This window comes from Vanessa tameamea, chromosome 3 (assembly GCF_037043105.1).
Source record: "Vanessa tameamea isolate UH-Manoa-2023 chromosome 3, ilVanTame1 primary haplotype, whole genome shotgun sequence".
Lineage (NCBI taxonomy): Eukaryota > Metazoa > Arthropoda > Insecta > Lepidoptera > Nymphalidae > Vanessa > Vanessa tameamea.
The window spans coordinates 11,588,056-11,616,022 of record NC_087311.1 but is presented as its reverse complement, the minus strand read 5'-3'; the positions used below and the strand labels follow the sequence as shown (position 1 = coordinate 11,616,022).

Below are 27,967 nucleotides of genomic sequence, written 5' to 3'. Positions count from 1 at the left end.
AAGTTTGTATAAGAACATCACGTCTAGTAATTTCCATCGGGAAAATAAAGTAATGATATGAAACCTACTTTTTTATGTAAAAGACAGGTGGTGAGTTTCGAAATGAGAATATATTAGATATCTTAAAAACCTTCTTATTTGAACTCTTTTGATTCTTTAACTGTGTATTTGTATTGAGATTCTGACAGTCAAAGGATTCCTTAATTCATAACTATTCCCAGCCCAAAACTTAAAGATATTAGAGCTGCATTAATAATAATATTATTGTTACGCAGAAACGTGAACCAATTGTTGCAATTTCGTGTCTAAAAGCTCTTCTTTATCCCATATTCTTTGAACTTTGATGACTACATATGAACTAACGGTCAACATAATGATGTTTTTTTGTAAAATTAATATGATAAAGTGTTTGTGGATTCGGTAACAATTGGTGTAATTCCTACGATTCAGTGAGTCGTTCAAGGTCGCTTTGAAAATATATGACATCTATCTCGCGACTGGCTATGCTAATTGATATTCACTTTGCAAACGTAAATGGTATTAAGCTCTGAAAGATGACAATAAAAATATTGAATAGCAAAGGTCTCAAAATCGACCCCTGAGATACACCAAAAAAAAAAACTGTAAAAGAATGTGATATAGCTTTAGAGTTTGAACTTGCATAAAGAAATGATTCAAATCAATTCCCTAAAGTATCAGTAATACCAAAATATTTTATATAACTATGGTCTTATTGGACTTGTCAAATTCCTTCGAGAATGCCAGTTTGCGTTCCCTGGTCATCAGCTTCCATTAATTCAAGTAAGATAGTGATCGTGAGCGTCTTATCACAAATCCATGTCGACTGTGACTCATAGGGTATTTTATTTGCCTGCATGAAAATTAATTCACAAGAGACTCAAAGGCTTACTGATATAATATTGGAATAGGTCGGTACAAAGACAATATTGAAATAGATCGATATGTAACCACTAAACTAGCTTCAACATTATTCAGAACTGGAACTAATCTAGTTTCTTTCTAAATATAAAAAAATAACATTAATATTACATAATAGAAAAAATTGTTACTAATACTATATGAGCCGAGATGGCCCAGTGGTTAGAACGCGTGCATCTTAACCGATGATTTCGGGTTCAAACCCAGGCAGGCACCACTGAATTTACATGTGCTTAATTTGTTTATAATTCATCTCGTGCTCGGCGGTGAAGGAAAACATCGTGAGGAAACCTGCATGTGTCTAATTTCAACGAAATTCTGCCACATGTGTATTCCACCAACCCGCATTGGAGCAGCGTGGTGGAATATGCTCCATACCTTCTCCTCAACGGGAGAGGAGGCCTTAGCCCCGCAGTGGGAAATTTACAGGCTGATTATGTAATACTATAAAGAGTAAGGGAATCCTAAGATCATTACTAAATTATGGAGTAGTTTCTGTTACATTTAACGTTATACTTTATTTATTAAGTTTGAATCTTCCGTGTAACGTATAGATCTTGATAAATTAATTTATTGAGTCTTCCAATATTATAATCCTCCAAATTTAAGAGTCGATGTTATTGTATGGGTATAATAAACGTGTCACGATATTTTCGGGGCGATATTATAAAATGTACAGTTATTTATGGCACATATACATTTCCGCACTATTATGACCGCCAGTTTATCTCAATGTGACAGCATTACATTACGAGCTATACAAAGAACTGGGTAGGAGTAAGGACGGCGCCTTAAGCTCGCTTAGTTATGAAATATTTATGAGTGAAACGTTTTCATTTCGAAGCATAGAGCCTTCATACGAATTTCCAAGGTATCTTTTGAGGTATATAAATGTTTCTGGATAATTATGCCCAGAACGAACGGTAGATGTCAACTGTTTGAATTGCCTTAGCAGGTTTTACATATTTATTTGACGTGGATTTTCTTGAGCACATCTCTTATAATGACTGAATTTTTTAAAACGCCTTTACAAGTATAAACCAATTTCACTCCTTAAATACTAAACGTTGAATTGAACTTTATCGCCAAGTATGTATGTGATTGGTTTTCATTAAATTTGATTACAGATGTCATTCCGTTTAAGGATATCAAACCATAACTATTGTTTGTTTTAACCCAAAGAAAATGCTTTCAAAGATGTCTGAGTTGCTTTGTCCGTAGAGATTTCTAACAAGGCTTTCGTTTCGATTCGAATTTATCTCAGATTGTATTGAGTTTCATTCAAAGAAAATATAGGTTACCTAGCAATTGCCATTTCCTTTTGATCTTTTGTTAGTTTGACTAAGTCGTCGTTGAGTCAAATAAAAATAAATATTGGAATATGATGTTTTCAATAGAAACTTCCGACAATATTTTAGATAAACATTTATTGGCGATTTATATAACAGAAATAAATAAAACTTCTAGTTTTAAAGAACGTTAACTCTTCTAACGTACGTATTTTTATAATAAATTTTTATGTTTTCTGTTTGTATATTTTTGTCTGTATCTGAAAAGGGGTTACTTATATCATTGGAGCATTTATATGCAATAGTCTGATTGAAATGTAAGCTACTGACCGCTTTCATTTCATGTACTTTCTGATTTGTGAAGTGAAAACCATTTAATCTTTTTAGTACAGCAAAACCATATCTATGGTTTCTGTAATTTTGTAATCAAATTATAATTTTCTAAATTTATTGTTCGTTTTATTTTATTTACGATTTACTTTAAAATATTTTTTTAAATAATAATTATTTATTAATAATAAAATAAATTAAAATATATAAATTATACCTATATTATACTCGTAAAATTTATTATTATTATCATAATTTGATATTGACATTTTACTACAATACCCTGCGTATTTTCTGTCTTAATTTTCAATAAGTTTTGACATAAATTATGTAACATAAATGTATAATGCAAGGTATATTTTCGTTCCAAAACTATTTTAGCGTGAACAAAGGCAACTAGTATAGATCATTTTATTGAAGTTCCATATCAATTAGATTTGTAGTTTATGCGTGAATCTGGAACAAACTATAAAAAGTTACGTGATAATGTTTCCTTTACATTGTTCTATCTAGGTCATAGTATCCGTATATGATCACAGTATAATATCCAATGTATTTTATATGCTAATTGTACAGCTAATCATTAAACTAAAATACATTTAAAATGGTAGCATTGCCAAATCTATAAATAATAAAGCTACAACTTGTTTGTACGGCTGTGTGTAAGCCCGCCTGGGTAGATTATCACCCGCTCAGCAGAAATGTTATCGCCTTCCTTATATTCTATCTTTCTTCTATTTTACCGTTCAGCATATTGTTGTAATCAAGTTTGAGTGAGCCAGTGTATTGTAAACCAGCACAAGGTACACCACTTTTTCGTTCCTAAAGTTGGTGTCTCTTGGATTTTAGGGAATGGTTAATATTTCTAACAGCGCGATTTATATGTTCCATGGCAACCCGTACACAAAAAGTCCATGTCCGTCCAATTTTCTATATAAAATATTTTTATTTAATAATGCAATTTTAAAAACTTGTTCACAGTTACGATGGTCGTGTAAAAGGACCTTCAGCGCACTGGGCGGATGCGTCACTCGCAGGTCGAGCGAGGTGGCACGCCACACCGCACTCCGCTTTACGTATCCGAGATGTAGTTCCCACCGACCGCGCCCTCTATCGCTGCAGAGTTGATTTCAAAGTATCACCAACTAGGAATTACAAGTTCGTGCTTCATGTAATCGGTAAGTATAAATTATGTATTTTTACAGTTTTATCGGATAACTAAAATTAATTCCAAGAATCAAATATACAATATTAGGATCATTGACTGTTGGTAAGTTGATCGCGATTAAAGTCACGATTATTGCAAGACGTAAAAAAAAACGGCACGATACTTGATCACCGACCTCAAAAATTTATAATCACATCAATTAAAACATTTCATGCTAAGTCCATGTAGGTACTATATTCAAGTAGGCTCTTAAAATCACTTTTGAATCGCCATTTTAATAGATAATTACAAGTATAATTTCCGAAGAAAACTTCTACTTATAAGTAGAAGACCCAGAAATACACTAAGAGTTTACTCTGTTTAAATCATTTAAAATACAAAATAAATCATGAACAAATTTTAAAATTATTATTAAATTAGTCAACATGTGAACCCAGTCTTAAGCTAACCCGTATTACATCTGTATACCTAGAATCCGCTTAAAATCAGTGTTGAGTGTGCTTTGACTATTTACTGAGCGAATATCACTTTGATAATTATTTACACTGATGCACTTTCCCCACAGTAATCATTTATATTGTGTAATGATAACATTAACATAGCAACGTTTATGATACAAACATACCTTGTTTGAATATACATTGGTATCAAAATATAAATGGTATAAAAAGTATTCTAAAATTGAATTCTTTATTTACCTTCAACTGTTTTAAAATAAATTCGTAAGCTAGTGAGGTAACATAACACTATATGACACACTTCACATTCGTGACATAGTTTTGTCCACCTCAGACTCAGTTCTAAGTATCGCTGACTCGAAACTAGTTTGTTCTAAAACGAAACGTGTCCGGTGAGAACTTTGTTCATCGAATCATGTAGTTTTACTAGTTGCAATATTAGAACCGTGCTGTCTGAACAAGTTAGTCAAAGAAGTCGGTAAGGCACGTATCTCGCCGAAATATATCGGTCCACTATTCGCTATCGAAATTGAGTTCGATAGAAAATTAACTTCACTCGACTCTTAGTTGAGCGAAGTTGAATGTTGAAGTTGAGATTTTAAAAGTTTCTTCAAAATAACTAAGCGTTTTGTTGAAACTGAAAAGTTTGCTGGAGATATAATTAGTTATCTTATACCGTATTTTGATAAGTATTAATTGTACTTAAAACTAATTTCCTTAATTGAATCTCTGGGTGATAGGATTTTGTACAACCCACTCATCTTTTATTTACTGCTAAACTTATATTGTTTGAAATGTGAGCCAGTGTGATTATAGGCAGAAGAGTTTTAACTGTTTAGATAACCTAACCGAACCCAAACGCGCATTGGCAATGAAATGGTTAATATATCTTACAGTACGAATACATTAGGCAGTGGTGACGAAGTGGTGGTCCACCTACGAAATCTTAACACATTGTTAAAATTTTAACTACCTTCTTAAATTATAAAATGTTAAATTGAACTTAAAGATTACAAGTAATGATAACCCAAATAAATTATGGTAAGCCTAGGTGGTCGAGCGGTTAGAACGCGTCCATCTTAACCATTGATTGCGGTTTCTAAATCACTGAATTTCAAACATAAAACATGATGATAATGATTCATCTCATGCTCAGGGGTGAAAAAAACATCACGAGGAAACCTATATATGTCTAATTTCAACCAAATTCTGCCACATGTGTATCCACCCACACCTTAGCCCAGAAGTGGGATATTTAATTTATTTACTTTGTCTCCAAAAATATCTCATAATTTAGATAAAGCCCGATGTAATCTTAATCCTGTAGTTATCACCGTTCTTCGTGAACAAGGATCGGAGATGCTCAGCTTGATAAATAACCTTTTAGTTAAAAACGAATCAATCACTCGTTGAAGAGCTGACGACGAAAGAGGGAAGATTTTTCTCCTGGTCGCTTGAATCACTGTTCCATTAGTTTTTTGTGTGAAAAGGTCTTTATTCTTCCGAAGGGACCCACATCGCGTATATATTATATAACAACATACTTTGTATTTTGTTCTAATGGATTTGATTCTTCACTTGATTTTAATATAAATGTTGTTTGTTAAAAAAATATATCTTTCAAAATTTGGTATCTTAATGAAGTTGTTTTGAAAATGGAATGAGATTTGACTTTTGAATACGACACGAATTTAGTATGATCCAATGTGTAGTAATGAAAGAAAAAAATACTTCTAAAATAATAATAGCAATAATTTAAACGCATTGGAGGTTTTAATTGGTCTATCTTTTAAAAAATCAATACATTCTTAATTTGAACCTCTCTCGGATTGGATTGCCGGAAGAGATGATAAATTAACCATAAGTCCGCCCGTTTAACAATCAATTATGATGGTATATCATTAATATGTACTTGCTAGTAGGGTTTTATGCAACCCAATATTTATCGAGTAAATACTACCCACAATGTACATATTCGGCCACCAGACAGCGAAACTTAGTATTGTGTACAGGCATATGTACAGGCACGAGGGACATAAAACCTTAGTTCCCAAGGCTGGTGGCCTATTGGCGATGAACGGAATAGTTAAAATTTCTGACAGTACCCTATCAACGGTGGTGACCAATATCATAACATTAAGAGTTTTAAAGTGTTTGATTTTCTTTTAGTCAATTTGATGTCTCTATGAATGGGATTGTACGGATTGAAAAAAAAAATCTTCTATATCTCCTTGACAAGTTACCTTTAGCTAATTTAATCAGCAGCATGATGAACAATGTCATTGAACACATGGAAAATTATTTAGTCAGCTAGTGTAAGCAAAATAAAATCTACCCTCACCTTCTAAATTAAAAATATGCCAATTTTATCAAAAGGATTGCTCACCTCTTTAAGAATAAACATTGGAGCTTATTAGCTGTTGCAGTTCAGCTTGGTTGAAATATATGTACCTAAGCGTCCCGATATCCAGATTTTTGGACTGTGTTTTTCTTCGCCACCAAACAAAATTTTAATCAAATCTTTATTCAAGTATAATATCCATAGGCCCATAAAAGCACTTTGAATCGTCATGTTTCAGTGTAGAATTAAAACTAAAATTAACACCGATTTGGAAAGTAGATTATACCGAGAAGAACCGGTAAGTAACTCAGTAGTTTAACTTTTCTACCATTTTAATTACAGAGTCTGTCAGTAAAGTACAATTAGATTTCTTGCCTAGAAATAAATACTAAATGTTCACTTTTTAACCATTAATATAATCTTGAAAACATGAAATGAATTTTAGACAAACAAAAAAATTCAACTGTTATCGTAATTCAAATTCAAAATATCGTATATAATCCTACCCAATTTGATTAAGGAAGGGGGTGAGATAATCAAGTATATAAACGGGTAGTAAAACTTCTTGATAGCCGAGATAGGCTATTGGAAAGTAAGTTTCCCTCATATATCATTGATTTGTACTTCCTTGTTTCGAAAGATAAAAGAGCTATGTACATTTATTACAGGCACATGAACATCGTATGTCATCTTTTTTGTTTGCTAGAGCATTGACAGCTTAAAAAACAATTGAGTCAGGCTCAAAGGCACAAACTGAAATGTTCTGTACATTTTAGTTCCAAGAGTTGGTGATGTATGGAATGGTAAATATTTCTTACAGCGCCATTTACCTTACCATCAGTTGGCTCACTTGCTTGTCCGCCTAACTATATCGTATAAAGACGCACGCGTGATGTAAAACTTACCATCGGGTACAATTGCTAATGTGCAAAAATAATAATTCATTAAAATATAATTGATATAAACAATTTATTATTTAACACTGGATCCATTATTCAATCTTATAATTGCGTTTGAAAATGTAAAAAGACATTGAGTGATTATTTATTCGCTTAACAGCTGCCATAGCGAGACGTCTACCGTAGTATCATTTAATATTTATTGGCGACTATTTCATATTCTCATCTAAATGCAGACTTGCCTTGGGTTTGCTACCCCTTAAATATGCAGTGGAAACTGTTTATTGAAATAGAATGAAAATGCATTCGAATACCTCGTAAAAACATTGCTATTAGCAGTAAATAAAATTCGTTTTGTGTAAATTTTATTTATTATGATTGCGTACAACAATAGCTTCGTTAGTGTAGTGGTTGCTTTGTGCGTTATATTAATTCTGAGTTCAAATCTCGAGTTGTTAAGTAAAAACCATTTGTTTTTTCTAGCAATAAATCCCATTAATAGCCTCGGGAGGTTAACAGTGCAGTACTTCCTTGGATTTTAAAAATGCATACTCGTGAATTTTAGTATAAGGTTCGCTCGGGTAAAATAAATATAACTAAACAAATATAAATATACTAACTACTATACCCCTGAACGAAATTATATTTTGGAACACACTTTCTGAATGCACCCATAAACGTCAAACATGGCCGCCCGTTGAACTGTCATGTTATTGAATTTCATGGATTTAATATCGAAATATCTCAATTATACGAATTTTGCGGATACATGTTGTCGACTATAAAATCTTAAAAAAATATCTATTTATACTAGTGTAGTTTCACTTTTGCATACGTAAGCAATTTGCAAAGATGCCTCGTTTCAAAATTAAATATCGTTCATAAAAGTAAATACTTCTTGAATTATTATCTGTAGAATTCTAGTTCAATCGCGCAGGCAGATGGACGTACCATTTATGAAAATAAAGAACTATCGGAACATTTTCTATGGAGCATTTTATGTATATTATATTTATAGAATGAAATGGCCCACTTATAGTTTTCTGTCCGAAGATTTCTTTAGAAATAGGACGTAAGGATCTCGAGTTCATAACTTTTGAAATATCAGTATTGAAAATTAGTTCCGACATTCACTTACAATAAGAATTTTATACCATATAGAGAGACCTGCTCTTTTCTTATTGGAGTTAATATAATAATAAAGAAAAATGAATACACTATTTTCTATGAAATTAATAAAAATTAGTACGTTATAGTTATTAAAGTAGAAATAATTCCAACTTGAGAACGGTTAAAACTAAATAAACACATTTAAATCTTTTGTCCGTTCACCAGAATTCTAATGGTGAGACGCGACCATTTATTTTACGAATCCCACACGTAGACAGTATTCAAGTGTTTATATGGCATCAGCAATAAAAAGGGATAGACAGTAAAATGTTCTATTATTGTGGGAGATAAAAGCAAGCTTAATAGAGGTTTTATAGTCTTGGGGAGACTTAAAACACTGTTCGTTTTATGGAAATAATGAAATAATTTCATTTTTAATTTACACTTATTTATTTATTTTATTAATTAAATATTTTTAATAACAGTTAACAGTTTGTTTGATGGTACTAATCTACTCTCTACTAGTAATCTCAGGATCTACCAGATGGGTTTGATAGATCTGTTTAGATAAATGCAAATAATTCTAATGTTTTTATATTATTTGCCTTCAAATCAATACTTCATACATATATGGGTACTGACACGTAGACTTGCTCTACAGTTGAAGTATCCTCAATTACTTTAAAGAATAATTGAAAATCAATTTTGGCGGGAACCCAACTATATCCAACTGGTAATCCTTTTAAAAGTCAAAGTTATACGTATATTTAAAAAGATTGTAGTATTATCTGTGTACTTTTAATAATACTAGATCTCGTTATCCTGTTATATCTACTCCATGTTATACAAATTAATTCAGTAATCTTTGTGTGAAATAGTTACAAGGATTCATTAATCCATTCAAACTTACAAAATTTCACGTTTATAATATCAGTAGGACTACGATGACAATTTATTCATTTGTTGACTTGATAACTAAGTTAAGATTGGGTAATATTTTTCTTGAATTATTTTATTGTTTCCTTACTGTGTTTGTCAGATTACAAGAGTGAATTTTTAGTTCACTTCTGCTTGTGCTGGCACTAGCTTTGAAATATCTTTTGCGTCTGTGCTAGTTTCCCTTGAGAATGATTCAAATCAGTTAGGAGGACAAAATATAATTATCATTGAATCGTATTATTATAAATATTATAACCAGTGTAATCACAGGCACAAGGGACATAACATCTTAGTTCCCAAGGTTGGTGGCGCATAGGTGTTGTAATGAATGGTTAATATTTCTTACAGCGTCTTTGTCTATGGGAGCTGGTGACCACTTACCATCAGGTGGCCCATAAGGTCGTCCGCCAACCAATGCCATAAAAAAAAAAAAAAAAATTAAAACTCAATTGTTTCACAGTAGATATACGTAGCGATATAAAGGTTTCGCCTTATCCCCACCCTTAACATAAGCTTAACGCTTAATTGGGGAAAATAGAAAAATCAGTAAATCCCTGAAAACGAGTTGTTGCTTATTATTCTTTTCTACTCAGATGTATCGGCTTAAGAACTTGCGAAGCTAATAGTACTCATTAGTCAAACGAAATTGACATAAATTTTCTATCACAAATTTACTTGTAACATAAAACTGCTTTAATATTATAGATCCTAACGAACTAAGCAGTTTTGAACAAGAAATCCATCCTAAGTAATTATTCAAGTCACGAGTAGAAAATTGACCTTGCCTTAAGTCAGCAATTTTAAGTTAGTGACGTCTTACCTTTAGTAGGTTCTTTTTTGTGATTTAAACTTTGATTTATTCTAAAATGACGTATAAGCCTAATCTTTAGTTTGGCACTGAACAGAATTTCTATTAATACATTATTTTCTTGATAAAATATAGTTTTACTTTTAAAATTAAAATGTACTATAATATCTAGCCTATCTTTAAAAATATATATTTATTATCGTAAGAATTATTTACTTTAAGGTCTTAATTATATACAAATAAAAACAAAAATGGTTAAAAAAAAACTGTATAAATCATGACTGCGTGAAATGGTGGCAAGAATGCAAGCAGCATTTTCCCCGTGAATCTCAATTCTCCTGATCCTCTATTCAAAAAATGAACCACCAGTCACCATTGAAGGTAATAATGCGAGGTGTTATATTTTTCAGAATGGTTTTTGCACTATAACTCCAAGGTCCAATTATTTCATTGCAAATAGGACTCAGACATAATTTGGAAGAAGAGACGAATCAGTGTCTCCAGCCCTTAACACAGTTTCCCTGATATGAGTGTGTCAACTCATGTAGTGTCATACACTAGGGCCTGTTTTCGCTCCCAGGGAACCAATGTTAGTCCGACAGGTATTTTTCCATAAACGCGACTTATTTCGCGGGGCTCAATAAGAGCAGAAAATTTGATGATAGCAAAAGCCCTCTTTATCATATCATTAATCCTGCAAATCCTGTACTCTTTGGACAAGAAAGACTATGTCACTAGAAAGAACAAACCTCGGGCATCTGTGCTCAAAGCATAGCAGTGTTCCCAGTTGGAGCACTATTGATATGTGGAAAGATTCATTGTTTATCAGCGTTCCAAGATTTTTAGAGGGCAATGTATGCAATCAGTGACCTGAGTCTTTTGTTGATGAAGCTAGCCTAGTACGGTTTTTACACTTGTTTTTGTTTGGCAACTTCCTTAGGCATAAATTCATCGGAATATTTCCATTTCTCTATCGTCTCTGTAACATAGCATGTGCAAAGGTCTGAAATGAGAACAGAAGAGAAAAAGGACGCCAGGCCAACTTGCAATCTGGTCACGCCGATGCAATCATATCGAATGAGAAGTGTAGCTTGGGTCCAGCTTTTTTCACGCAGCTCAAATCTCTTTCTTTTTTTATTTGATAGTTAATACTCTTTTTTATATATGTGTAACATTGGATGGCGGACCAGTGAATGAGCCATCTGATGATAAGAAGTAACAACCACACATTTATATTGGCGCCATATGAAACCGTATGTATTATCATACAGATTGATATATTATTATTTTTTCACGTCTTATACGAACACTTTTAATTTTCATTTTACAGGATTATATTAAATAAAAATTATTACCGGTTCCAAATGGATATTCTACAAAAAAAAAAACCGTCACGAAAATGAAAAAAAAAATGACGGTTAAAAAAAATCAACATTTTATTTACAATTACTACAATAAGAATACTATATTAAGTACAATCGCTTTACATTTAAAACGATATTAAACGTTGTCACTGTGTACTCGTACAAAAACAACCATTCCCAATAAATTATCGATACAACGCGATTGCCTTCAATCATGTGAAAATATTATATAAATTGGTATTTATTTAAAATCTCTCGTATCTTCCGGATTAATTATTTCAATTCGCCGAGATTTAAACGTATTCTGTGGTAAGTTAAATAAACACAAACAAAATATTTGTGTAATATTTGTGTTTAAAACAAAATGAATTGATGATAAATATCGGTGCCTTAATTTGTGTTAAAAATGAGTTTAAGCTATTTTATTGTTCTAGGCAAAGATTTTCTCATCTGTTAAGTTTATTATATAAAATATCTTACATGACTGGGTAATAATTTTTGTTTTATTTGACTCGGTCTTTATAAAATAATTTAGATTAATTCATTGAATTATACAATGTCAATAATAAAATTGAATTATTAAAAATATTGAATTATGAAGAGAAATTTAAAATTATTATTTACAGAAAAACCTCGATTCATACATTTGTTATATTTTCTGATGATTGTATTCTATATTATAACGTCATTCAAATACGCATTCTTTTTTCAAAAACATAAACCAACTCCATTCAGTATCAGCTGTGTTGCCAACGTACAAGTCACCTGGGCCAGATGTCCTACAAATTTATGTTCGGGAATATCGGAACGATGCCAAGCGGCGGTTTATACAACGAGCTCCTTGCCAATGCAGCATGAAATAATGTTTTGCGCTAAATTCTTTATTACGTCAAAAATACAGATTGGTTTAGTGTTATTTATTGCTAAAGTCGATAAGTCTTTAGATTTTTGCTATTTATTACTAATATTATTATATGATATTATCTATGTAGTCGATATAACTAACTCTGACTATGAAGTAATAATGTTGCGTGACAAAGATGAGGATAGATTAAAAATAAAGCATACTACAGTCGTATCATACACATATTATAATTATATTATTTCTCGTAGTTATAGCACTGTGTACTAAGTTATAATATATTGTCCAGGTCTACAAATCTTCACACAAAATTGTCATTGATTATCTTCTATTTTTGGCAGTGATCGCTTGGAAAGCGCCCAAAAAATGCAACATACAAAATTATTACTATAGAGCCTATGTTCGTCCTGAAACTATAACGTATCATAATATTAAAGTTTTATTGAATTAGCATTTGTATCCAGGTCAAAACGACATTGTTTAATAATTATAATATTTATGAATTGTATTTGAAATTCAATATTGAATTTGATCTTTACTTTTGCTTTGATAAATAAACGAAAATAATAAATACTCTCTAGTCGTTGGACAATAATCTTAACCGAGGACTGTAGGTTCGTATCCGAACAGACCATAGAATTTTCACATGGCTCCTTTGTGTTTATAGCTCATCTCTTGCTCCACGGTAAAGATAATATCGAAAGGACAAGGGATATAACATCTTAGTTCTCAAGGTTAGTGGGGCATGGGAATGTATGGAATGGTTAACATTTTTTATAGCGCCTTTGTTTATTGACGGTCGTGACCGCTTACCATCAGGTGGCTCTTCTTACGAAAGGATTCCTTAACCTTATAACATATTTACATTGCCTACAGTACTATAATACAGGAAATTGCTACAGTATTTTTTTTTTTTATTTACTGTTTTAATTGTGTCCCAATGTCCCGTGTCTACTCTTTGTCGACATAATATTATTTACAGGTACTGCAATATTAATTTTCATGTTTCATTATTTATTAAGCTGCCCGAACCGACTGCAGCAAGAATTTATTGTAATTAGCTTAGCTTAGCTTTATATTTGATTCACTCATGGAACCAGGCTTTTGTTTGAATCGCAAACCTTATTAATGGAGGTATCACTTGATCATTCGTCACTGTCAAATGTTCGTGATAATTGATCAATTGTGAAACAGATAAATTATTAGTAATTCTTTATATAAATCTAATCTAATGAATTATTTTGTATTTTACGCGTTGGATATTTCAGAGAACTCTTTTATTTCACGTGATGAAATAACTTATAGCTTAACCGGTCATTGTGGTGACCTTGAAACAGAAGTGACTTTAGTACAAACTCTCTCCTATATTTCAATTTTTTTCTTTTATCTGGTAGCTGAAATGTATTCTAAGGGGATACTGAGACCACTTATCACTGATTCTTAGGTGATTGACCGCAAGTTCTTCTTGCACTAATCTTAGCTACCTAACTATCATCGTTGTTTGGAAGCTGACGAGCAATAAGACTGATGTAGCTGGAATTCCTTCGGTTATCGTGAAATTACTGCAAGTTTTTTTCGGCTTAATGGTCCAAGGTGTGATCTCCATAATTTCACTTAGTGTTATCTAGTATTATTTAAGTTTTATTAAAAAAATCAATTTATCCAATTATCTGAGCAGCTGATAGACAGACAATGCTTTCGAAAATGTTTGTCGTCATCGTTTTATTTTATGGAGTAGGTAGGCAGAGATGTGAATGGGTCCCCTGCTAGTATGTGGTCACCACCGCCCATAGACTAGAGTATTGTAAGCAATATTAACCATCCCTTATATTGCCTATTCGCCACCAACCGTATGTTTCATTATGTCGCACATACGGACACTTCACACGGCCTCACTCATCCTTTAAACTTAAAAACAAAAACACTAAGTACTGAAGTTTGACGGTAGAATCTGATGACTGAGTGGTACCTACCCAGACGAACTTGTACCAGGGCCTCGAGTAAAATTTTGACTTTCCATGTAATAAGGGGGTTTGGCTGATATACACTAATTTGAGACTTATGTACTGTCGTAGCTACGCTAAGGTGTGTTTCGGTCAGTCCGCGCTGTCGACTACGTATAACACTCATAAAGATAAAGGTCATCCATTATTATGACTATAAAAATTTACATACTTTAGGTGAGCGTGAAAGAAGTGATATTTTCCCAATATTTTTATATATAAATATTAATCTATGTAACGTAGATAAGCTTGAAGACAAAAAACAATTATAACCGTTCAGTTTTAAAACCAGAATCTAATTACATTTATAATTTTCTACCAAAAACATTAAATGCAACGCGACCGAGACGTGGGTAAAAATTACATAAACCCGATGTGAAACCGGTTGTAATTACAAAGTTCGGGATGTAATTCGACCGAATTTATATAAACCGCTTCTTAATTAAAAACAGCGATATGAATAATGCTGCGGTAACATGTTGTAAAACATTTGTTCCACTGCGCTACGTGTGATGATTTCATTAAATAATACGTTATTTAACAAGCCCTTACCGATTTATGTATTCGTTATCATATTATTAAGGGATCTTTAGTTGTTTATTTTTTAGATACTTACGCAAAATTCCAATCGAATCATCCTGGAAATTACTAGTTGACTATGAATTTCACTCGATAAAACTGAGTTGCTTGTCGATTCTCATCGGTACAATCCGAATAAGTGGTAAAGCTTTACATTCAATTTAATTAAGTCTAGATAAATTAAAAAAAAAATTGATTTATTCAAATATCCAATCGAAATTTGTAATACGTGATAATACATCGCAATTTCTTATTTGCGCTTCGGCCAAGTTTTTTTATACATAATAAAATAAAATGTTCCTTAGAAGTATAAATCTATTCACCCGAGAAGGCACCCCCTTCTAAGTTACTATATTATCGGCGTGCATCAGTATGAATGAGTAACGCTCTTGCTTATAAAATGTCTAAGTGTGCCCAGACGACTGATAATAAAGACAGTAGAAAAATACTAATAAGATTCTTAAATTTATCGTATTAACTATAAACAATTAAAAATTGAGTTGTGCGTGAGCATTGACTCATTTAGGTCATTGAACCTTCGTAAGTCAATAGGTCTATAAAAACCTAATAATTAAAGGTAATTACTGGTAAGGATTTAGAAGGAACATAACGTATTAGTCCAATTGGGCTGGGTAATGAACTTCATTCGCCAGTATGCCTAGAAATGTTACAATTTAAAAAAAAAATACATATTTATATAACACCTTAAATTACTTTCACATTATTATATTATATATTATACTTTTTATTGATTTGAAACATCCATTGGCACGCCTTGGGAATAAAATCGACTCGTGTGTCATGACGGCAAACGCTATGACGTTACGCCCTCTCTCCGCCTTAGCTCTCTTCTTCCATGTACGAGTGTGGCGTATACTATATACCTACATCGTTGTTATACATTATTATAACAATAATAATAATACATTTGTTTTGTTAACGAAACCCTGTTACATTAATTTTACTTCACATTCATTGATTGCTTTCTATTTAGTATAATTTCTTCAAGTAACTATCAATTTCGATGTAAAGAGTTATAAGCAATATCCATTCTTATACTTGAAGGAAGGTCATAATCTCTCCGTATAAACTCCGTTTAATGTTAGGAAATTAAGAACGTATTTAATTTAAAAAAGAAAAAAAACAAACGATGGATAGACTACTACAATACGAGTAGCATACGCTCCATCAGTTTAACATTAAATGTATTATCAAATATCAAATAACCTTAGCAAAATTTCTATCCATTTACTAAGGTTCAAATAGAATATAATGTATTTGATCTTCACGATAATTTTAAATTAGACATTTTATAAATGGAATATATTAAATTTTATTTTTTTATGTAAAATCTTAGTTTCTAAGGTTGTTAGCACATTATAGCACTATACCTTAATAAATATATATATACACATTTATATATATGATATAAAACAGATTACTAGATCTTCAGGAGAGAGGGTTCAAACAAACAAACTTCATACAATGACTCGACTGAGGAGTTTCGTTTTTATAATTAGAAATACTCTGAGAAAGGAATTTTATAACGCAAAATCCAATGGCAGCTGATTATACAGTAGGCGAAGAATGAACTACATTATAACCTGTTCAAGTTATCTTGATCTTTTTGACAGACGGGCTAGTGATGAGAAACAGAAAATATAACATATAAAACAGTCGATGGAACGATGGAATACGTAATTTGAATTAGAATTCAATTATTTTTTTAACTTATTTTTCTAAAAAGAATTATACCAGCTAAAGAGACCCCAACCAAAAGGACTATTTTTGTAATCGATATTTGTAGCAGTTACTGCCTGTTATTCGCGTCCCTATCGTCCTACCGATGTAACATTGTACAAGCGTCTATTATTTTCAGTGTTTCTATTTAAATTTTACTTTGAAACAATAATATATAATAGAAAAAGTCTTCAAATTTTCGGATAACGCTAGAATCTTTAGGAACTTTTGTGTTATATGTATATTTTTAAATATTTTTACAATTTTTAAAATCATTAAATTAAGAAACTAATAATTATGTTCCTCATTGCAAAGTTATATCGATCAGAAAAAATTACATCTATCAAAAAGATCAAGCTATCTTGTACAGAGTATTGTTTAACTTTGACAAGCGTATCAGAATCGCGCGATTAGCCTTTTTTAAAATGTTAAAACTATATGAGAAAAAAAAAATCAAACCTTCGCTGTTTTATTGCTGCTTGGAAATCACTCCATAGACCATCCAGCATGAAATAAGCTATAGTGCAACTTCATCGTAGCATGGCGCATACCCTGGCGTCCAGCCAATCTGAACTTTATTATCGATAGCTATATCAATCATTTCGCTATTTATTCCATGGCTTTATTCGCTATAGTTCAAAAATTCCTTACTGGATTTCTTCAATAGTTTGGTAAAGTCACGATAGCAAGTCTTTTCCTATTCGGCACTGTCATATATTTAGGTTTAACAGAAGTTGGTTAAAAAAAAGGGGTATAGTTCCAATGCTGGGAAAAGATTTGCCCTCATCTTAAACAGAAGGCTTAAAACTTTTTCGACACCTCTAATTCAATGCGGTGGATACACATGTAGCAAAATATCATTTAATACAATACAACATGTACAATATTTATATTCTGTAAATTTCCCACTGCTGGGCTCCTATCCCTTTCGAGGAGAAGGAAGCAGTATAACACAATAACAGAACTCAAAAGAATCAATATGAAAAGTCAGAATATGACCAATAATAATTGTAATTATATCACGCATTTATGAAATAATTTTACATAGATGTGGACTAAGATGGTTTATAAACAAGACAAGGAATCCTAACATTGAAATGTAAATTTTGTCATAAAGATAACATTGATTATGTTACGTTCTTAAACCACCTGACCATGTATGCAACAATTTTTAAAAGGTTTCGCACGGGTAGACAACTCATCATAACGAATCATATACCTAAACCTTAATCTCCATTGGAGAAATTTCAACTGAGATACGATTTTTCTCAAATTAAATTTCATATAAAATACAATGTAATTATTTAACATAAATGGTTAATGCATTCTAACATGACACTATTTAACATTCTATATAATCACATCTTATAATGTCAAAAACCTCTTAACCGGGTGATCTTAAATGCACCTTTAATTGCATTAGTTACCTCAGACTTCGTAACGATTTTTGTTTATTGCTTACCGGCAAATAAATGTTAAGTCCAAGGTGCCTATTCCGAAGCGCCTTCAGTTGGCTCTACAATAAAATTAATTAACTTAACCTAAATATTAAGTTGGAAAAACTGATTTCAGTTTTAATTAAATATAATTAACATTTTATTTACAAATCTTACACAAACGATGCAGCGTGGTTTTTATTCTACATGTATTTTAATTTGCTACACGAAGGCCTTTTTAGTAAATTTTTTTTCAGTTTGAGCGCAATGCGAATTCCAGCGGAATGTTTCATTAATATCTCACTGCAGCCAATGAAAAATATATGTTTTTGATTCATATAATTAACTAACATTATATATAATTTAATATGTAAGTTTTGACCCTTTGTTTAAAATGTAAAAAATATTTTATACATTATATTTGAATAATACCAAAAGTGTTTCAGTAGATCTGTTCTGTAACAAGAAACAGAAATGTCTGTTTTTGTTCTTATTTAATACGTAGGCGGACTAGCAAATGGGCCAACTGATGTTAAGTGGTCACCACCCATAGACATTGGCACTGTTAGAAATATTAACCATCACTTACCTACGCCAATGCGCCACCGTTGTTACACTGGCTCACTCACCCTTCAAAATGGAATACAACAATACCAAGTATTGCTGCTTGGTGGCAGAACATCTGATGAGTGGGTGGTACCTACCCAGATGGGCTTGCAAAGCCCTACCACCAAGTAACATTTTAAAAGTATTATACGTTTTTACAACACGATCTCATGAAACGTTCAAAAATATTCAATCGTAAAATTTTAAAGGATCCTTTAATTAGGAAAATGATATTTGACATTGACTATGATATTTAAATTATTATAACATTGAAATGATACGTGCACCATGTACAGTACCACCGTCAGTCGGTTTTAAAATTTCTCTACTGAGATACGAAAGGTATTAAAGAATAGAACCCGACACTCACTATTTTGACAGCGCGTCAACGTGAGTTGCACTGCATTCCTCGATTAGCTTAGCTGAGCTTAGCTTTGCTTAGCTTTAAAGAGACCAGAACACTAATTTATACTGAATTTATGTAAAAAAATATACTAATATTATAAATTCGAAATTAACTCTGTCCGTCTATTGCTACGTCACGGCCAAGCAACTGAATCTTAATTGATGGAATTCGATATAAAGTAAGCTTGAATCCCAAGGAAGGACAAAGGCAACTTTTTATGCCTAAAATTTAACGGCCAATCACTAAAATGCGATTAAAGCCCCGGATGACAACTAGTATTGAGTAAATTATACAATCAGTCAAAATTAAGTCAAAGAGAAGTAAACTACTTAAGATATATTTAAGTCCTGTACAATTATTTAGGCTTAGAACTTATATTCAAAACGTTGTTCAAAATCAACAATCAAAATCAAAATACACTTTATTCAAGTAGGCTTTTATAAGTACTTTTGAATCGTCATTTAACAAACTATATTAAGTGAAGCTACCACCGGTTCGGAATGCAGATTCTACCGAAAAAAACCTGCAAGAAACTCAATAGTTATTCTTTTTCATCATTTCACAAAAATACAAAATCATGTTAGTTAAATACAATTATTGTTATTATAAAAGTTATATTATTGTTTGAAAATACAATATCCACGTTGAAGTATTCATCTCTATATAGTTCTATACAGTGTTATACAACACTGTCAAAAGGATATCCGTATGACGTGTGTTAATTTTGTATATGGTCTTTCATCTGGATAACAACGAAAACATGACTGAATATTCGACTAACACACACTAGATACTTCGAAAACTTTAATTTAAACTTAATGTACACAAATAAAAATTTGTATTACACAAACATCATACATGCAAAATTACGAAAATTTTAAATCGAATCTATCAAATACATAAAAAAAATATAACCACCATTTTAAGTAGACGAGCGGTACTTAAGAAAACTCATTAAAAGATAGCACCCGAAATAGAAGGGACGAAACAATAAGCCTAGACATATTGAATAGGGTGCAAGAAATTAAAAAAGTGTTGAGTGGTACATTGAAAACTCGATCAGACAATAAACTAAAATGTGTGAATTTTACGAACCCCTTTTACTTTAATGAGTATCCCACTTCCATGTTCAGTGATTTCGTATGTAAAGGGGGTGTATTTTATGTGAAGTATCATCGCAAGTAGGATGGGAAGGGTGACGCGTGATAAAAATTTCATGTTTTCAATTTAAAATCTATTCTTTGGTACGTGTTTATAGCGAATTCAAACTAATATTGTCAATCGACTGTCACGGTTATATATGAAAGTATTATTTTTTAAATAGTTATACTAAATTGTTTAAAAATGTGAATCATAGTAAAATACATGTTATTCAATACTTGAGATTGATCGAACTATTATAACGGGTAACTTTTTGAAATCGATAGCATTAAAGTAACGGGATATTCAGCTCAATGTCGGTATGTTTGGAAATAATATAAACGATACATTAATATCAAAAAAATAATAACTTATGTCTCATCAATGTTAAAATATTTATTCACTTATTTTATTTTCACTCTTTAAAACAATGTGATTTTTATTTGGCACTAGCTTACGAGTATAGGCGAATGTGTGGTCTCTACTGCTTATCATCATTTTGTTACTCGTAGAATTGGATTAAGTCCGTATGTGAGCAGGACTGATTTTGGCAGAATTGTAGTTGTAGTTGAATTCTTACTTATTCATGCCAGCCTCTTCAGTCCTTGTGGATGATTTTGTTTTATAATGTTATATCATTGTCCATGTACTTTATTGCTTTAAGAAATATTAACCATAACTTACATCGTCGATACTCCACCAGCCTTGGGAACTAAGATGTTATATATTCCTTTTGCCTGTAGTCAGACTACCACACATACGCTTCAAGTGGAAACACAACTATGTATTGCTGCTTGCGAGTAGTATTTCTGATAAACAAATAGTACCCATACTGACGGACTTACATTAATACCTACCAACAAATCAATAATTGGCTGGAATTCTACCATTTCACGAAAATTCGATTAGTCGACTCATACGACAAGATAATGATTTTTTTAATTAATAGTATCTTACCGAAAAATAAAAATAGAAATATTTCATAAATTAAAGAGATCTAATTGTGCTAGTGTTGTGTGAACGCAGCATTATAAAAGAAATAAAGACAATATAAGTGTAATTGAGGTAGACGTACTGCGTGCAGTCTACGTCGAAGGGAGCCCGGAGCTCCCAGACAGCTTGTGATGTAGCAAGAAATAACTCTATTGAATAATCGGCCATTAATAATAAAAGGTATCGATCACTATTAAAACCAGAATATTAAAATTATAGATACATACAAAAAGTTTTATATGCACTATTAAACTCGCGTATAGCATTGACAAACTGAAGGTACTTCCAAGGAAGAAGACCAACTCGTTTTATTATTTGACCTTATTGGGGAATTAACTACTTCATTCGAATTTTAAATGTTTATTACATTTGAATTTTAATAAATTAATATTTCCAATTGACAGAATACATTATTAACTTTCACTAAACGAGTCCAAATATGTTATTGCAAATTCATACATAGTAAAATTTTCAGTACTTTTTGTGCGGTAGTTCAACAACACATCAGGTATTTCTAGCGAATATATTCGATGAATATGCCATATTACAACATTCATACGGTACTCAAACCGAACTGAGACCGTTTTAAAACAAAATACATCATAATATGAATGAAAAATGCTATCTCAAAAATTACAATAATGATGATGAGATTGCTTCGGGTCGAGAGTAATTTGTGTCCGGGACGGCTCTAGGCTTTTATTTTAGCAGTATACGGGCGGAGGAAAAAAAGTTTAATGTAGGGTAACTCAATTATGGAACCCCACCTCGTGTGCTTTGAATTTATCACAGGAGGTTTCATTTCGAAACTGAGGGCTTCACGTTACATGATATTTACCTACGGCGATTGTAAACATTTCGTTATACGGTGCTTACAGCTGCGAAGTACATCTGTATACTGTAGAAACGTGCGTAGTGCCTGTTTATTTAAATAGTTGAGCTGTTTTTGTATTTTTAAGTTTTTGAATCTTACCAACTATAATGCAATTGTTTTTAAAATCAGAATACAAGTGATGTCACTTTTTTCGGCAATATCTTGGTAGTATTGTCAACGAAGACGTAATAGACAGAATCAAACAAGAAATTTTCACATCGGTAGGATGTAATATTCCATTAAGGTGTGAATTTAAAGAGCTTAAAATATTGACCGTCTTATTATAATGTATTTGATAATGTTATGTATGTATGTACGTTCATAAATTGTGACTGTACAGGGTTAATACATCCATTGTGGGGCAATGTATACGTTTATACAAGATTTCAGAACACCTTCAATAATATTCAATTGTAAAATTTTAAGGATCGTTTATATGTTTAAAGGATATTACAAAACTAATGAAATTTTAGACGAGCACACCTTAGGATTGGACCAATAGCCTTCGACCTAATTACTACTCGATATAAAAAGCCCGCTGAGCTTGTTACGCCAATTCTTTTCAAGTTCGTGTTGTTATTTCAACAACACGAAACCGGTGGCAATTTTTGATAGTCAATAATAAAGTAACAGTGCCATATTGAATAAAGATTATGACATTGTCTTTGACGTAGCAAAGGTTCCTTGTTATATTTTAAATGCTACTGCTATACGTATAATAATATTGATCAATTTGGAATATTAACGATTTCAAATAAATAACATTCTATTTATCAAGGTAATCATTAGAATTATTGTTATTTCCTAATTAAAATTAATAATAATATATATATATTTTATTTGAAAATAAGTAGTTATACTAAGCTCTGAGACAACCATTCCTTGCAACTGTAACGTACTTAACTAAAGCACTCACTTTGATGAAGTCACTTAAAACATTAAACCTCAAGATAAGCCGCTTGAGAGACCTCTCGCATTGAATGGTACCACTTAGAAATAACTTTATAAAAATCAATGTTTGTTGCGTATATAAAGTTTTAAATTAAAAATAAAACATTAAAATTTATAAAAAAATAATAATCATATTTTATTCTAGAGAATTTTATGGAATAGTATTAAAATTATTACCCATAATCAAACAGAGGTTTTGAACGGTTCGAATTTTATTACTTTAAAATATTACAAGAAATTTGAAGTAAGCCTAAAATTTTATTGATTTTACGGAATTTTCTCTTATACAAAAATTCATGAACCCATTATCGTGCAAAAAAATATTATTAATTTCAACATACTCACAAAAGGTAACATATTTCTTCTAAAAGGAATCTGAAGTCATAATAATTTCTACTAAGCCGCTATTTTTTATCCCGCTCGTATTAGGTTAGAATTAAAAATAGGCTAAATTAAATATTATTTTAAAAGCCTTTCGTTGTATCAAACAATATTTAAGTTTTTTTTTTTTTATTCTAAAAATATTCTTATTTAAAATTCTATTTCAGAAGAACTTACCAGTCAGTCTGGAATTAAATGTGTCACGACCTCACTTCACACTTTCAATAAAAACCTTTTTCAAAGTAGAGCAAAAGAAGATCAGATGTTTGCTGATTTTTCAATGTCACATTGCATGAATTTTTGCATGAATAGTATTAAGTATGTTACAATACAATAGTACTAAGTATGCTACAGACATTACTATACTCTTTACACGGTTTTATTATTGTAAATAAATATAAGAAATATTTATTTTCAAAAGTATATATAGTACAACTTATTTACAATAAATTTGTTTATTGTATTCTTTGAAACAGTCTGTACAATATCTTTTCATGTATTATATGTGTTTTTCACAAAAAATTCTAATTTTTATAATATCGTTTAACAGAGAAACATAGAAAAGATATTCCAGTAATCAATTTCTTTGTGTTATTTTTCTTCAGCCTGTATTCTGAAAGACTAAAAATCTGGGCTGATCCATCTTCGAATCATTAGGAAAAGGTTTAGAATTTGTACTACCACAATGCTCCAATGTTAACGTATAAATGTGAAAAAAATGCTTTATTCAAGTACGCTTTTACAAGCACTTTTTGAATCGTCATTTTACAGAATTTTATTAAAAGTAAAGCTGCCGCCAGTTCGGAATATAGATCTACCGTGATGAACCGGCAAGAAACTCAATGATTACTCTTTTCCAAGATTTGAGATATTATATTAGTTAAATACGACTATAGTTTATTCATAGATGGCCAAGTGGTCAGAACGAGTGCATCTTAACCGATAATTTCGGGTTCAAACCCAGACAGGCACCACTGAATTTTCATGTGCTTAATTTGTGTTTATAATTCATCTCATGCTCGGCGGTGAAGGAAAATATCGTGAGGAAAACTGCATGTGTCTAATTTCAATGAAATTCTGTCACATGTGTATTCCACCAACCCGCATTGGAGCAGCGTGGTGGAACATGCTCCAAAAACCTTCTCCTCCAAAAGGGAGAGGAGGCCTTAGCGCAGCAGTGGGAAATTTACAGGCTGCTAATGTAATGTGATGTAAATAGTCTATATTATAATCTTGTGTTGAATAATAATATGCTTTATTTATAAATGTTTTTTTTTTAACAAATGATTTGAATGAATTGTAAAGACAAATTAAGAACATAATAATTTATTAGCCCTTTGAATTCAAACTGGCAATCTTCGCTTGAAATACACGTGCTCTAACTACTGGGCTATTTCAGTTCTTATTGTCCAATACGATGCGAAAATTTCCTCTGACAATATCATTGTAATTTGATTGGATTCATTGGATTGTGCTCGACCGTAAATTGCTTTTTTGCGTGTTTATTTCTTTATAACTGTTTTTGGGGCAATCTGTTCCCCTATTTTCTATGCCTGTTCGAAAAATGAAAACAAAAATTAGATTTATTGTTAACAATGAAGGCTTCAGTTGGACTCACTATATTAATTATTTGCGTAGACTTTCAATTTGTTTTGAAATAATGATATCAGTTAAAGCACTTCCGTTTTTTTATATATAACAACAGCAGAGCTGAAAAATCGTATTCCTTTAAGAATAATTGCTGCATTTTTAAAAATAGAGAATTCAATCTCGACTGGATCTTACCCATTTTGTCATAAAACTTAAGTCTGTACGGATATAATACGGATTGTTCTTCTTTCAATCAATTTATACCCATACTGTACTGTTGCGTCGTACTGTACAAAACGTTCGTCGGAATTCTGTTTATTAAAATATTTCTAAAATGACTCGTTCGAATTGGAAACTTTAAAAGACAATATTTATCTACACAAAACGTAATGTCTTATCTCAAAAAATATACAACTTATAATTAATATTCTATAATATGACCTATGCCAGCCAAAAGATTTGCCAGTCCTGAAACTAGAAATTACAATAATATCCAAGCTCTATGTATATCAATCTACTTAGTCAATTTTCTGGCATCCACTGTCACGTTTGTAGAGCAAATGGGCTACCTCATTGTAAGTGGTCACCATCGCACATATATATATTCTCGCATTTTTTTTTATTATATCGGTAGGCAGGCTTGCCACCAACCTTGGAAACTAAGATGTTACGTCCCTTGTGCCTGTAGTTACACTGGCTCGCTCACCCTTCAAACCGGAACGCAACTATATCTGTCCAGACGGGATTGCATAGAGCCCTACCATCAAGGGAAAGAATATTAACTAAATATTAAAAGTTAGAGGTTTAAATATCACAAGAGTTTTTTTTTTAAATATTTGCTAAGGAATGTTATAACTGTAGATTAAACTTAACGATTTAATCAATTATAAAAATAAACTTGCAACGTTGCCATGTGATTGAGTCCTAATTTATTTTGGTGTTTGTGTTATTTTGTGTTTCATGAGTGTATTTGTGTTAGTTCATGGGCGATAAATATATTCAAATTAATCAAGGCCATTTTTTATATCAAATGAAACATTAAAAACTAAATGACTTTACGTTTATTTTAAAACTATACACAAACAACTGAATATATATTTTATCATCATCATTTTAAAATCGAACTCTAAAAACTCTTTTTTTGGTTCACAGAATTACCTGAGAAGCCGAAAATATTCGATGAGAGTGATAAGGAAGTGATGGGGGTCGCTGGACCGTACATTGAAGATACGAGCTTGAAGCTTACCTGTGTTGTAAGTGGAGGTAAAACTAGACTGTATATCAACTATGTGGTACCATATTTTCCTATATATTAAGTCAATTGTTTAAGATTAAATAAAACTATTAATATTTGCATTATTTTTTTCAAATAGTAATTTAGAATATATTATTATATATACTAATATTATTAATGTGAATGTAACTCTGTCTGCCTAGACGGTAGACAGTATACACTAGAAAGTAGGCGACGTAACAGACGTAACGTGTCCACGGCTTAAGTACGAAAGCGAATTTGATGACATTTTGTATGGAGCGAGCTCGAACTCCAAGGAAAGACGTAGGATTTTTATACCTATAACCTATGACCTCCTTAAGCTTTAGTCAAAAAATATAAACGTAATCATCGAACTGCTGTAAAAAGCCTTCATTCGACTCGAGGAGTTAGTTTTTTATATTATTCCATCACGCTCTTACAAAGCGATTTTTATCACTCAAATTTAATATTGCATCAACACAAATTAATTTGTACAAACTGGGTCATCTCGTTTCTTTCTAAAATTGTTATAATGATTACGTTTCCTTGGAAATTATTTATGATTAGTAATTCATAACACTCTGTATCAAACATCGTTTTAAAATAATTACGAATTTAAATGAAGTTTTAATCGTTTTATTCGATGCGATTTAAAAAATAAATAAAAGACAACGCTAAGTATTGCTGATTGGCGGTAAATTATTGATGAGTAATTGTTACCTTTTCAGAAGACCTTGCACAAAACCCTGTCATCGAGTAAAAATGAAAACCTTACAAAGTAAAAAATAAAATAAATTATATTTTCGAAATTGAGTTTTTATATAATTGCTAACGATTATATCATAAAGCGAATAACAAATTTCGTCACAATGTATCAATTTCATGTCTGAAATGACTACATTTGAACTATTTCTATTATCATATACGTTATAATCGTCTGGAAAATTTAACTTTTATTCACGTCAAAACACAATGAAATCAGAATAGCAGCAATTCCGACCTTTTGTGAACCAGCCGTGACCCGCTAAACGTTATTATTAATTTAAAAATACCACAATGTGACCTAATAGTCGTATGTACAAAAGGACGCTTTTTGTCCACTTGCATGTCGACGCATGCAAATTGTTAATAATAAATATTATTACGGTTTTAGGTAGAGTAATAACATCGCATAAATTGTTTTTATATTTGAACTATATATACATCAGAATGTCATAGGATTATAGCTCTAAAACCTATTTTTAATGCCATAGATAGGCCTGGCAAATGAACCACTTGATTGTAAGTGGTCATCGCTGCCCAAAGACATTGGTATTGAATGATGAATAATAAATAATTGTTAAGTCCCTTGTGCCCGTAGTTACATTACCTCACCTCATTGTGTTCCGTTTTAAGGGGGGAACCTTAAAACGACAACAGACAACGAAAAACAGACGAGTTTGAGCAATCCAATACCACAAAATATTTTTTATCTGTTTCAAAATAAATATAGAAATATTCATTCAC

The 27,967-nt window shown here is 31.5% G+C and overlaps 1 protein-coding gene across 1 annotated transcript in view; it reads left to right on the top strand.

Moving 5' to 3' along the window:
• LOC113397382 (nephrin-like) overlaps window positions 1-27,967 on the top strand; it is a 194,919-nt gene that overhangs the window by 130,789 nt on the left and 36,163 nt on the right. The window contains exons 4-5 of the mRNA XM_026635699.2: window positions 3,540-3,736; window positions 26,359-26,469. Of these exons, the coding sequence (XP_026491484.2) occupies window positions 3,540-3,736; window positions 26,359-26,469 (308 nt within the window). The remainder of the gene's footprint in view (window positions 1-3,539; window positions 3,737-26,358; window positions 26,470-27,967) is intronic.